This window comes from Gallus gallus, chromosome 4, assembly GCF_016699485.2.
Source record: "Gallus gallus isolate bGalGal1 chromosome 4, bGalGal1.mat.broiler.GRCg7b, whole genome shotgun sequence".
NCBI classification, from domain to species: Eukaryota; Metazoa; Chordata; class Aves; order Galliformes; family Phasianidae; genus Gallus; species Gallus gallus.
The window spans coordinates 5751727-5767204 of NC_052535.1; the positions used below are offsets into that span (position 1 = coordinate 5751727).

The 15478-nt window shown below is 34.1% G+C and overlaps 1 protein-coding gene across 7 annotated transcripts in view; it reads right to left on the reverse strand.

Moving 5' to 3' along the window:
* Positions 1-533: 533 nt before the first annotated feature.
* The window catches only part of DIAPH2 (diaphanous related formin 2), a 159865-nt gene continuing 144920 nt past the window's right edge, over positions 534-15478 (reverse strand). For all 7 annotated transcript variants that reach the window (XM_040698666.2, XM_015278161.4, XM_015278159.4 and 4 more), the window contains one exon: positions 534-5010. In XM_040698666.2, the coding sequence (XP_040554600.1) occupies positions 4946-5010 (65 nt within the window). In that variant the 3' untranslated portion in view covers positions 534-4945. The remainder of the gene's footprint in view (positions 5011-15478) is intronic.

Genomic DNA, 15478 nt, shown 5'->3' on the forward strand with positions numbered 1-15478 from the left:
TCTGTGCAGTTCAATCCGTTATGGTGACATTAATAAGATAAGGTGCAAGAGTTAGTTTTTCAAGTCAGCCAAGTTCTCTGTGATGACCATTATTTTTGTAAGCAAGCTATGTAAATTATTTGGAAAACAATCACAGCCATGCAGCTGTGTTCTCTGTTTTACTAGAATACAATCAATTAAAACAAATATGGACCCATGTTAATTTCATTAGTGACTCCCTTTTATTATTACTTTTGTAAAAATAACCTGGCATTACCACGATTCGGTTCTGAAATTGTACATAAGTTATTGGTTATTTTCTTAGAAAAGTTTTCCTTCATGAAAAAGCACCTTTCCTCCTCAATTCAAGTCAAATATACTTGACACCTTTGAAAAGAAATTCAGCTATCCAAACACCTTAGAGAGCCAAAAGATGCCAGGGAACAATTTCAGCACGACAATTCTACACAGCAAAAACACATTTTGAGGTGATGGTAACTCAATAATGGTAATAGCCATTATGAACAAGTAAAACGTCATTGCACCTAGCAAAATCATGTACATAATCTTTATTACAGTTTCCAGAATACATGGATAAACAATGGCCAGGCTGTAATGTCATCAAATTCCTATTTAAAACATTACATACAAACACAGAGCTGATTAAAAAATAGAAATGCATGAATTTTGTCACTTTCATTTTTTTGGCATCAGGAGTCTTATGACTTCTAAAAGGGAAACCAAATGGCGCATGATACTGACTAAGCCGTAATCAATTATTGTTCACATTCTGTGGCATATGTATCACCTCAAATAGCACTAAAAGAAGCACTACAAGAACAAATCTTTCTCCTTTAACATTTTTCTTATGAAATCAGTGGGTGCCTAGTGACAGCTTGCAGAATACACAGGCTTACACATGTCTCTTCCTTGTGCACAAAAGCAGTATGTGATCTGAAAAAGCTGAGGGATTTGGCTTTATCTGCTTTGATTTTATTTTTATTATTTACACTCTGTGGGACATGAAGGTTTCTTACAACACTTGTATCAAAATGGGTAACATTATGGCACATAAGAGATGAGCTACCTTTACATTGCTTTTTCTCTTAGCATTTGTTATGGTGACCTCTCACCAGTTAGAAGGCAAATACTGAAGTATAACTCAGCCAAGCCTTTGTTTAATGGATAAGAAGCAGTTTACATTAGTTTCCTTCCATGTAACTATTACCAGCTTTAAATATTTCCTATATTCTCAATATAGGATGTACGAAATTCACCCATCAAAGCATGATTTGCCTGAGGGATGCAAAGCAAAACACTGCGAAGTTTTCTTAACGAAAGCTATAGGAAGATTTCCAGAGCCAAACCTAAAACGCAGCCAGATTCTCAGTTTAGCAAACCATTTGTACATTGTGGAGTGAATTTGAATTAGGTCACGGATGAACTGTGGTTTGGATAGAAATCATCAAAATATGTTGGCTTTTTTTTTTTTTTTTTTTTTTTTTTTACAGCATTTCTCTGAGGTAGTACATATACCACACATACAAATGCAAAAATATACATATATTCATAACCGCTTGCATAATACAGAAGAAAACTACGGGAATGTTTGCAATTGTCTCTAAATTTTCAAAAATGAATTACTAACTCCAGATAACATTTTCCATATTGATTATGGTTGTTTAAAATCAGAACAAATTACGTAAAAGTATTTCTAGGAATGCTTTCTGAAGGTGTTTGTCAATGCCCTCTGAGGCACTAATTTTGTTTTGGCTTTAACATCAGTTCAGAATATGCTTAACACAAAACAAACATCACTTATGTGCTGGGAAAAGATACTTGCTCAATCACAAACAAACATACATGACAAATCGTCTTGCACTTTTTCTCAGCAAACTGCATCAAACTTGAGCAAAAATGTCGTGTGTCTTTACATTTCCGATCAGTTCAGCCAGTAGTTTTAAGCAACAGAGATGTATATTTGTATATGATTTAAACCATTCATTCCCATGTCAATTGCAAATTTAGTTTAATTCGTTACGAAGGTAAAATTATTTTCCTCTTAAATAAACTAAGAAATGTAAACAGTGTAACATCATAAAAAAAATATACTCACTACTTCTAACTGGTAAAATGTGAATGCAAACAGATGTGATAGGATACTGTTAACGTAATGTCTCAGAGGACATTTAGTGAAAAATAATTAGCGAGAAATTTATGTATGAAGCCTCCAGCAATTTTCTTTCTGGGATTATTCTGAATACAAATATAATTTAACTGATATATTTCATTTTTTTAAAATTAGAAAATAAGGCAAGTGCATTTCTGAAAAAGGTGCTACTACTCTACACTTCTAGAGAAACACGTGACAACTCTGAAAATCAGATCAATAATAAAAACATTAAAAATAGCTGCAATTTAATATAGACTGAAAAAACTATCAAAAGACAAAGTGACCAGCATCAATTTCAGAAAATATTTTAGACTTCATAAATACGAGCACCCTATATTTACATAAATTATCCTCTAAACTAGTTTTCCTTTGAAAGACACTTTTGTTCTAACAGATATGTCCATTAAATTATATAAATGTTTCAGATACGAAAAAAATAGTAGTAAAATAGAAGTATTAGATGATTATGTTCTTTTGGATTTGTTTTTTTTTTTTTTTTTTGCTAAGATTTGGTTCTTGAGAATCGGCAGTCAGCTTTTACAGACCTTTTAAAAAATACAGCCATGGAAATGAAAAACTTGTGCACTAATAATTACTGCTACAGTATAAAGATTCTGCTTTGAGCTGTTGAGTTTTCACATATAAAGATATCAATATCTCTAAATCCCGAAATGCTCATTTTAAAATTTGAATTTTAATGCACTATTGATTGTAGTACAAATTTATATTGACATTATGCACCTAATCTTTTTAAAATGGCTATGCACATTAAGCACATTTTTATAACTGCAAAATTAATATGGTTGAGAACAAGGTTGATATTGACCTTACACAAAACAGAATATAATTCTTTGTATCTCTTATTGAAAGAACTGAGAGACAGAACAGAATCCTGTTGCATGCATTTTTTTTTTTCTGAAGTACCATACAAGTCTTTGCTTAATTACTAAAAACACAAAAAGCCCCTGTTCAGGTAGAGTATTAATTGACAGCACACATTTCACTAGGCTTCATTTGCATTCTTGTGTTTAGTGATGCAGCAATGAGTAAAAACCATATCCTTTGAAGACCTTTCTTTAAAAAAATTTTTTTTAAAAATCAATAGTTGGACAGATAAGGAGCTGTATCTTTTATCTTTTCTTAGAGTAAGTGTATATTTATGAACATAGCTTGAAATTGTAACTGTTTATCTCTATGTAGCTGGATAGTCTTTAAAGTATCTTACCAGATAAGCAAAAAGAATCTACTGTACAAAGACGCTTGGCTCAAGCAGTAGTGCAAAATTACACCGCCCCAGTATCAAATGCTCCTCTAGAGCTAGCAGTTTGTGCACAGAAAATAACATGACTTCCAAATATTCTTTATATAACATTAAAAAAGAAGTTTCCCATAACCCCAGGCAATAAAAGTATTCATACTAATTCATCAATCAGCAATAATTTGAGAATAAGTGCCATCTACTACACTGTATCCCATTTTAAAAAATACCATAGTTGAACAACATATGAGTAGTTCCACGGAACTCCCACTTAAAATCCTCCATCTCATCCAAATAAGCATTGAGTCTTCAGTACAAAGGATGGTGAAGACTGACCTGAACACCAAAACACACTGTACATTCAACTAGAGTGTGGGGAGAAAAGAGAACTGTTAAGTTCCCCCTTGAGTGGCAGAACATAGACAGTGTCAGCTACCGAGCTGACTGCTCACCTGAGGTACTGCAGTGCAGGGGCTGTATACAAAGTAGAATGGGAGGAGTTTCCCAAAAAAATCAGATTGCTGCAATCATTGTTCTCTGCTATATAGTGCTCCAGGTAGAAAACTTATTCTTAGCTGCTAAACCCTTAGAACTAAAATCCACCACAGAGATCCCGCTACATGTTTTACCTGAGAAACAGAGGAAAAACTCAGAGGCAGCTCTGAATAGCTTCATAATGTAGCCTGTATCTAAAAACCTACACAAAGGTATTTTCAGTATAATTAAAATAGGACAATCATATTTTCCCCAAATATCTGTATAAAGAATATATAAGTTCATAATTAGAAAATTTCTCCGTATATTCAGTTAAAAACATATTCTGCCCATAGTATCGTTTAATTTTGGTAAAATCCTATGCTCTGTTTTATCTTTTTTTTTATTTTTTTATTTTTAGCAGTGATAAGTAATTATACATCATTAACGTCACCAAAAGTGTAGTTATGTGGTATATCCTACTTGCAGCCAAAATTGCTGAATCCACCAGGCTTTACATAGCGATAAAGATTTCCAGCAACCTCACTGGGGCTACGCATTGCATTTTTATGGTTACAAAAATGATTCTGTACATCAGCTCATCTCTGAATTTTAACATACAATTTTATTACTTTTTTCCTTTCAGGTCCAAACGAGAACTGCAAATGGAATCCACATCTGTATTCTTTCAACAAAGGTCTATTTTCGTAGCCATATAAAGCACTTTCAAGGAACCCCCAACTCCTTTCATTTAAATTATCAGCTTAAAAAAAAAGAAAAAGAAAGAAAAAAGGAAAGGAAAAAAAGAAAAAAGGAAAAAGGAAAAAAAAAGAACATAAAAAAATAAGATCTTGCTGTTAAACACTGTTTACAGATCTTGGTAGTTGGGGTAATAAGATACAGTATGTGGATTATCTAAAAAAAATTATTTAAACATCTTTTGTATTTAGTCAATACCAGTATCTTTTGTGATCATTGCCAATTTAGATGATAAACTGTTAAAAATATATCCATGTAATTGTAAATAAAACAATTCACTAAATTCTTTGGCATCAGAAGAATCATAGAGCTGGTCTTGTTCCACTGTGGCGAGTACGAGAGTCTTCCAAACATACTTGTCTGTTATCTGTAATACAAAAAGAGAAAAAACAAATCACTATAGGATTTGAAACACGGATAGTGCAACGTCAAGAGGTTTTCCATACAGCCCAGAAAAACATTTCAAATGATATGTAAATAAGCAACTAAGAGATTGGATCAGAAAAGTTTCACACTACAGCTGCCAGACTAAGTTCAAGAGTTCTGCAATCAGCAATAAATTACTTTCTTGATCAGAGAAGTCAGGTGATAAAAGCATTAAGAGAATCTTGAAACACTGTCCCCTTGGAAACAGCACACAATTAACAAAATTCTAGGTTAACGCCTCACAACGTATGTACAGAAATCTCCACAAAAATACATATCAAGACCCCTGAGACTGTACTGACCAACCTACCATGAGATGCTGCAAGTACCCAAAAGCTAGACTACTTGCTATGATTTAGTACAGAGTTAAAAATAGAACAGTCAAATCAGCCACTTCCTAAGCATTTCCTGATTGTACAATGTGAAGTTTTAGTATGAAATATTACACAGTAATTATTGCAATGAATAATAAGTATGTCTTTCACAGGAAAAGATGACAATCATGAACTACCAACCACAAGGAAATGCTCCTGCTTAATTTTCTGGAGGTTTTGATCTTTTTCAAATTCAGTCTTGCTACATAATTTTACTTTATTTTTTGGTCACTGTTTATTTTTGACATAGCCTCTTCTACTCTCTTGTTTTACATCCAGGTTAGTGTTCTTTGCATCAGCACCAGACCTTCATTGCTACAGCAACAGGGCATCCCAGTACACGTCCTGTATGATGGGTACAATATATTCTTTGAAAAAGACTCACTATGTTATAAACTAACCAAGTCAGAAATGGCCTAAGAACGTTAAATGAAGTTCTGTAGTAGTCAGGGATCAGTGAACCATTTCTGGACCACAATAGGGGACACTTGTGAAGACTGCAAGAGCTCTGCAAAATCAGCCTTCCCTTTCCCTGTTCAATAGAAGTGTCTCCAATGCTATAGGGAATTAAGGCTCCTTCAGCAAGATATTTGTTCTTTTTATAGTTCTGCCTTGCCTCCTTTTCCTAATGAATTCATCCATGCATAAAGTATTGAAATTACCCTAAGTCAATCTGTTTTGCATGGGAATAAATGTCTACACTGGTTGCAGTCACTAGGCACTGGAAATTACAAGGAGAGAAATGCTGTCTAAAACCCAAGGAGAGTTACCAATTCACATGTGCTGCTGCTCATCTTTAACAGCAAAGAGTAGAGTCCAGTGATAACTGTCCTCAGACGTTGATTAACTGTTCTGGGAATAAGTAATATCTACAATGTACAAAGTATTTGAAAAGGTGCATGAGCATCACTGAACCTGTAATATGAATCTAGAATATAAGAAAACAAAACCATAATAAGCTTAGTGTATAAATATCTGCCATGCAATAAAAAATATAAATTTTTAGACATACATATTTCAACATGATGTCATTCAGCAACTTCAACCTTAAGACCTTCTCACTTATACTACGTATGTGTAACACACTACTATTAAAATCAATTAGTAACACATAAGTTGGCAAGAGGAAAATATTTTTGCAAAAAAAAAAAAATTGCTCTACAAAATATGTTTTCCTTGCCTTAATGCTTTTGCATTAGTTCTGTTATTAAAAGAGGAGTCTCAATAGCTGCAACAGATTTATTAACTCAGTAGCTTGTTATCAGCATGAAACTCAGTTACATTAGGAGAAAAATAAATGAGATTTTGCAGAAGTGCAATATTAAGATTAAATGATTTTTCCATTGTGCTTACTACTTACTTTGCCAGGTAGTACGTTTGTTCTCTAATTATAAACCTAACTTTTTATGAGCAATCAATGCCAATAATAATATAGGCGGTGTACGATCGAACTGCCTAGTTGTAAGATGGAGATATCTGATAATAGAGAAAGGCATACTGTACAAGACTATATTTTAAAGGTACTCAATTAGAATTTGTATTAATAGGTAACAACCACAAAAAGTGTTTTTGACATGCCTTATATTAAAATTATAAGTGTACTACAAACCACTGTAACTTGAGCTTGGAACATTATTTGGTTAGTTCATTAGAATTAATTTTTTTTTTTTCAGTCAGAGCATTAGAAGTGTTTTATTAAAAGCTACCAACTCAAACAGTGGATTACATTCAAAATCTTATTTTTCTGCAGACCTTCCAACAATGCTTATCAGAATAGTGTTCAGGTTACTACCAGATGTAACCTAGATTGTCCCCCTTAGATTAGCAATAAAGACAAAACAATGCCAACAATCAAACAATGACCGATACAGATAACTACTGTTTATTTATTTTGAAAAAAACATTTTGAATGTTTAGCTAAATGGAAAAGGCGAAGTACCTAGAACTTGTAGGAAAACTGGCTTAAAAAAAAAAAAAAAAAAAATGGTTTTTGAGGGAAGAATACTACCAAAACTATTTTGCCTTCTACAAATGCAGTGGGTCAGAGAACCCTCAAATCTGGACAACAGACAAAAAAATGTCCTAGTTAATCATATTAATAAATCCTACAATAGTGGTAAAATGGTGAATCTAGAAGAGGGGTAGCATATCTCTTTGAGTGCTCAGCTAGCAATTCTTGTGCTGGTGTGCATGTTGGAGGACATGAGCCTTAGTAAGGGGAACTCTGAGATGCTAACTTATTTAAAAATCCACCCTAATTTGCACAGAGTTGCTACGTTTTTTTTAAATACCTATCACAAGGTGAAAAAAATCACCTCATATTTGATAATAAAAAATATATTTAATGTTAAAAGGGGTACCTACACTTCTGATGCCGACTTCAGAAAGATCATACAAGGAAGGAACCCAGCAATTATTAAAATACTTAAAATTTCATTTTTTAAAGAATTTTGACTTTGTAAAGGATGTAGAAATGTATCCTGTAAGGGAATATGAAAGGCCTCTCTACCTTTGGGAATCAATGAAAGCATTTGCATCAAATATTTATTTATTCATTCATGTAAAATTTTGTTCACTGGGAAATCCTACTGAAACACATCTTGTTTTCATGAGCAGCCCAAGGGAAAACACTCATACAGTTCCTGGTAGTTCAGCAAGCACCATACACAATATAACATTGAAATCAATCAGAACATCAAGAAAGTTTCACATAAGTACAGAACAACTACACTATGCTAAAAAAACTATGCAAGCCACTTATGTTTTAAATGGTGAACTATCACAACATGTGACAATTTCAGGGAACAAACAACGCATCTGTGATATTGATGATGTCAGCATTCCTCTTGTAGAAGAAGGTGGAAGTCCAAGAAACACAGTCATCACTTTGTTCTTACCTAGATACCTAATTTTTTGCTATATTGTGTCAATGATTAACATCTGGACAAATTAGAATCAATTTATATAATTTTATCCTGGCTAGCCTGTAGTTTTCTCCTTCATCCATCTACACACAGGGAAATTTAGAGCCAAGCTACAATGTGATTTGAAGTAACAGCACATTATCAGTTGCTTTGAAAAGAATCTACGACAAGAACTAACTTGATTGTTTTTCTTATTCGCTGCATTCATCTTTATCATTTTAGCTTATCAAAAGTGAAAGGTAAATTACTTAAGAAACAGTAATTGACAACAAATGACAGAAACACAATTCATAAAAAACTTTGAGAAGCCCACCTCTAGCATCTCCTTAACAGCTATAACTATGTTCTCTATGTTGTCTAGCCTGTATCTATGACATAATTATGGAATATAAGCTAAGGAATAATCTAGTCAAGGAAATTAAGAGCTTCAAAACTGCTTTCAGTGTCTAGAATAAAATCTTTCTGAGAAACAGCACCTGGAGAGAAAATAGCTCTCATTACCTCAATTCTGTTAAGATACTGCCCATCTCTGTGGAATTTGACTTCAAACTTTCAAAATGTCTCTCTCATTAAAACAAAAAAAATAAATAGACAAAAAAAAGCCCCACTCAGTGAGATAAAGATCAGTAATAGGAGAAATGAAACCAAAACAGCACATCAAAAAGCACTCTAAAATGGCACTGTCAAACAGATTTTTCTTGCAAGTGATTAAACAAGAAAATACAAGTTTTAAAAGTTAAGGGAACTATTATTTTATTATTACTATTATTTAGTATTTTGAACACTTATTTCAACCGCAACAGGTACACTACACATGCCTAGTAAAATCCAAACTAGGTCCTTTATAACCATCTCACTGGGTCATTTCACATGTTTTTCAATTTGATATTTTTGTAACTAAAAATGAGGAAAGACCAAGTGATACAATTTCCATGTGTCAACAGTTCGGCCTGGTTCTGTGAATAGTGGGGCAGAGGTATCTGCAGATCCGCACCTCCAGAAAGGGGAAACAGGGGACCCCAAATAATTAAAAACAGTGGCAACAATCTGAGGAGAAACAAACTAATTTACTAAATATGGTATCGGAATGCAAGATAACACACTATAATATAATCAGAATTGAAGCTTATAAATCAAATATAATGAGAGCGTCTGAAAAAGCTGAAGGCCATATACTAATGGCTGCGGTCGGGACGAACAGCAGCAAGAGAGCCTGACAGCCAAAAAGAAGGATGTCAGGTGACCTACCGAGGCCTTCTATGTGTTCCCCTGAGCAGGAATGATAACAGAACAGCAAACAGTCTTCTGGGGAATATAGTTCTTCTTCTCTTCCGGACAGGTGCCCAGAACTGCAGCATTAACTCTTTAACTCCCAGTGCAGTATATGATGTTATGATGTGGAATACCAATAACTAAACATCATAAAACCATGACATCATATTCTTGCATCTTCTTTCTGAACAGAACCTCAAGTTCTTGGAAATTCAAATGACAGCTAAAATGGTTACTTTGGCATCAAAGAAAACTTCTGAGATTGCAAGCAAACCTTGTAGCAGCAGAGTCGAATTCCATAAAGTGCTGTTGTATTTTGTCTTAGGCCCTATCTCAAACTTCAGTGTGTATTCTGAGTGATACTTGAGCACATAAGCAGAATTTCTTCCAAGGAGTAAAAGAACCTCACCCTAAGGCTAGTGTAACAGCATTTTTTTCCCCTTCCAGTTTAAAAAAAAAATCATCTTGAAAGTACACAACTCATACATAGCCCAAACAGATCAACTATAAATGTGTTGATGTTATAATACTTCAAAAATTATCTTCCTGACCTAGTTAGTGGGACATTTACCAATATATAGTTATATGAGAAAAGGTGTTAAAATAAACAAGGTTAAAAAGAATGAGTCTGTCTTGTTATCAGTAAGATTTCTAACACAGGAAAAGACTATTAAGGCAACAGATTTAAGAGGGCATCTCTTCAGAAAGAGACGTTCCTCCTCTGAGAAAAGAAGAAGTACATACATCCTCAGTTACCTGCAGAAGTCAAGAGTCCCAAAATTATCACAACATGATAAGCCTCATGGTAAGAGAGATCGCATATAGATGCATATGCTACAGGAAAGTACTTCCGTCAAAGTTTTAGTTATTTAAATAACAAACAGCACTTTGTTGTCAGGAGCCCAGTTCAGCAGATCTGCCCACACAACATCTCTCAGTGAGAACATACTTGGAAGTCTGGATTCTCTTAACTTCCTAAATAGAAGTATTTAAAATCCATAGGCAAGGCAGTCCAAAGCTAGGAACAAAATACAGAAAACCAAAGGATTTGCTTAGCACAAAGAGGTGTCACTCAAATTAAAGGGGAACACAAACACATCTCATGGTAATGCTGCCACACACATGAGGCTAGCTGGGCACAGGTAAGTGGAGACTTTGATTTGTATGGAAACACATAACAGCAGTCCAAAACAGCACTTCTTTACAATCTCTGCGTTATAGATAAAATGTTTTAAAAATGAATAACATAAGAAATGTAAATGTTAAATGGCACACGTGATGACATTTCACTGCTCAGCATAATCCAGCTGTAAAGCACAGTCAACACAGTATGGGAACACAAAAATAACACTTTTGCAACGGAAGTCTGTGATGCTGACCTTTTGTATCACAATTCTGTCAAACTCATCCTACTTATAGTTGAAAGAAAAAAATCTAGTACACTTAGCATTTACAGAAAAAAATGTACCTGTAATTTTTATTTTCAAGTAATGTTTAAAGTAAGATTTACTATAGTTTAGCTCGGACCTTGAAGTTTTCAAAAAAAAAAAAAAGCTTAAGCCCAATAAGCTAAAATTCCTTAAACTTTTAAATGAACTATTTAATAATTCAAATTGACTTTGCTTTCTTTGTTAATAGTGCCACTTGGGATATGCAATGAAAGTTCTTCTACAAGAGCTGAGATGGAAAAGCCTTAGTTTGAGACAACATATGCCTGCCTCAGGGGTTACAAGACAAATCAATCTATTTTTCTCCTTCCCTCCAAGGGTAATTGGCTTTTAAAATTACAGAGGAAAAAAGGCCTTCATGTCAGTACAATGCAGGCCCACATACAGCCATTTTCCATTTCTTTTCCTGTTTTAATTCTCAGGTGAGAACTAAGAAAAGGTGGGAAAACAAAGAAAACGAGGAATGATTGCGTCAGGTTGAATATATCCAGTAATAATCAGCACTGTGACCAGAATCTGAGCCTAGAATTTACTGAAACCTACTATGAATAGCTGTCATTTTCCTAGTCAGTATTTTTGACTTGTAATTTCTGATGAGATTTTCTTCAATTTCTGTGACAGCCTGCACCACTGGTGTTCACAGATATTTTGTCACAGAATTCAGCATAAATTGCAAAGTTAAAATTATTGTTTCATTGCTATTATAATCTCACTAAGTAATGCTGACTTTTAGTTCACCCCTTTGAAATTGCCTTTTACAAGTAGCAATCGCAGTTATGAGCATCCTTACAACCCTCAGGCTGCACTACACACAATCACTGACACACTCTGAGTTTCACACTCAGAATTCAGTTAAATCTACTGCTCCTCATCCCACTAACTTGACTAATATTAATTGATTCAAAGCAGAGGAACTCATATGATAGTCCTCAGATTTTTCTGACTGCTATTAGATGTAATTTATAATGCATTACTCGTGAGAATTTCTTACTGGAGATATGATATGTGGAAATATTTTTCAGTGCATAACAATGAGCAATCAGAGCTAACTATAACTGATACACAAAAACAAAGTGCTGAAAAATTCAAAATAATGTAGTCTTCTGAAAACTGTTAAGATTCTGTTGAAGCACAGCACTAAAACTGTACCACTAAAGCTTTAATGTGAACTTGCTCACTGGGACTGCATATACAGGTGTAAAGCAATTATTGGATTTGATATCTGAATGAACTCAGGTTCCCATTAGAGCTTGAATGCTTCAATGACCCTATTATTTTCCTTCCAATGCTCTCAGACCTGATCAACTTAATTATTCTGACTGGTGAAACATTTAGGACATGAATATATGATTTGTTTTAAACCAAATGAGACAACTGAAGGTACTACATAAAGCAATATACAAAACCCCACAGGATAGACGTGACGTGTCAAACCCTGGAAGAAGGTCAGGTCCAAACAGTAGTAACAAAGAAACAGCAAAGGAGATGCACTGCAATAAAATTAAATTTATTCACATATCTTTCCTTGAACTTCTAATTTCTATCCTTTATTGCATGTCACGTACAGTAAAATAAGTTTAGCTTATGAATTAGAAAGGTAACATATTTCAGAGAGCAAACAACTCAGGTCTCCTTTAGTAAGCAAGAAACCTCAGCTCCCAAATACAGAATGCATCTCATTTCATGAGTACACACAGACGTTCAGCAGTTGTTCAAAAGTAAAAATAGAGTCTCTTATAAAAAACACATTTTCTGTCAAAAATTACAGATTTGTTGATATAAAAGTTGTGTCCCTATTTCAGTTGTACCTGTTATTTTAGTGCTAAAAAGAGCGAAACAGCACAAATGTGTACACAAATTTTGAACATACTGATATGATTCTGATAAACCATATTTTTCATAAATAATTTAAAATGGCTTCCAAAATTTGATATTCCCAGCTTCCCTATTTACACTACTGTTCTTACAGTTTGTATTTGCTTTGAAATTCACTGTAACGTTACAAACAGGATGAAAAAATAAAGACAGTAATAGGTTCTGTACTTCAAGTATACGAGCAGACAAAGTTAGCAGCTTCTCATCTGAATGCATTTGTACTTAAAAAGAATCAAACTGACATCGAAGAGGTCCCCTTGTCCCTTGCCTCCTTTCACTAATGATATGTAATGGCTGCTGAGCCTGCAATAAACGTGTTTACGTCCAGCTAGATTGCCATCATTTTACAATCTAATCTGATACTTTTAAGAAAGAAGAAAGTCATGAGAGACCAACACCAGCTTGTGCTGAAGGCATTTCTTGACATCAGCCTTCACTTTGCACTTCAAATGTAAGTATACGATTTGACAAAACGTACAGAGTCATGAGAGAAGGCTCTTCACCTCTCCTCCAAAACTGTCTGATAGAAGTCAATATCTATTCCTTTACAAAGTTACAATCAAAAACTGCCAGATGAAAGTCAAAGGGGAAGCCTTCCAACTATTCCTTACAATTTTGTATTAAAGGGCAGCATACGAACGCATATGCCTCAGTAGGATCATTCCCACCCACACCCCTCAGTTTTATCAGTTAGCAGCTTAAATACTGGAAGTTACATCTCCCATGCACAAATGCTTTATTCTTTGCATAGAATATGAAAGCAATGAACTCGAACCTCTCTTTTCTGTAAAGGAATTTCAGAGCAAGAGTAACACTCCAATAAAGCAAGTCTTTCCTGCTGTTGCACACAAATGTCACCAATTTTTCCCCTGTACCCACACAATTGACAGCCCTTGTCAAAAGCAAACAATTTGTTTTATATCCTGCAAAAGTCTGCCTCTTTTATTTTTTATGCATCAGAAACAAATTCTCTTTATAAAAACATAACTTTGCAATAACTTGTAGTCCACATGTAAAATGAAATACTTTAAATAATACAATAAAGGCAGACCATCCATAATTATTTTTTGATTAAATAAAATATCAACATTTTTTATTCATGGATAGGTTAACATTTACAATTCAGCATTTTGCAATATTTAAATGGAACTGAATAAGCTATGAGAAAACTTAAAACGACATCACTCCTGTATGACCGACTGGCACAGGCTGCAGTCATCCGTGCCCATCTGCACCTTCATCATATAACATTAAAGAAGGGCTCCTGTATTAAAGAAAGGTTCCTTTTGAGCCTGGTAAGATGATCTCATCACCACCTGTTACCTCCTTAGACACAACAATAGAGAATAACTAAACACAGCATGTGACTTTTACTACAAATTATTTGCAACAAAGGCATGTGCTGAACATGTGAATCAAATTCTTGTTCATTAAAGTAATTCATAAAAATGCTATTTTTATAATTGTAGACTATGAGAAAAATAAATCCATAATCTGGATCTGCTTTGCGAACAAAGAACTAAACAAAAGCCCACATGACAATAAAAAGCATACTTGTAAAATCTGCCAATTTATCCCCTCCCCATCAACAGAGCACCCTCTGCAATGACCTCAAAGATTGTACAGTGAAAGTAGCATGCCATTACAGCACATGCACATGTATTTCAGACAGTTTCTAAAAACTGGCAACTATTTTATTACAGTCTTAATAGACCATTTACAAATAACATGGGGAAAACAATGCTTAAGTGTACTATCACTGCATATTAGAAAACAGGTTTAACATTTAGGGCTTTTTAAGACCCTATAACCAAATACAACTTCCAAATGGGTCTGACTAAATTGATAAATGTTTTAAAAAATGCAATTATATACATTTCGATATAGCTGCTCTAGAAGCAAAACACTTACACACAAAATAACTTCTTTTCTGAGGTCAAGCTACTCTACAGTTCCGAGATGAGAAACTATATACCTTTCTTTACTAAACAGTGAGCTGTGGTAATGCTGATAGCCTGTATTATACATTATGAAAAAGCCCCTAAAAATTTTTATCTGTACTAAAAGCAAGACTAGATGTGGCTTGACAGACACCAAAGAACACATCCCTATTAGTAGCAAGATATGCAGGAAGTCCTCAATGCAAGTTCCAGAACTTTCAAATAAAGATTTTGCTTTATTTTAAAGAAAAACAAACTCTACAAAGCTAAAAAGAAGTTAAGCTACTTCTATTTACTGAGCTTAGAAAACTTCCTCACCCTGCTATTTCTTCTGAAGATGCTCTCCAGGCCACCAATTAACAGACAATACTTTATTAAAACCCACAAGTGTTGCACTCTATGGACAAAAGAAAAAATGGAAAATTAATTGGCATCTTTCAACTTCTCAATACCAACCAGAGCTGTAGACTTCTGAAAGCATAAACTTTCATGAAATTAATTACCACTTAGAAAAGGAGCTCTGGAGAAAGCAATGCCAAGGTTGAAATCATTTTTGTCATGCAGTGATAAAATCTT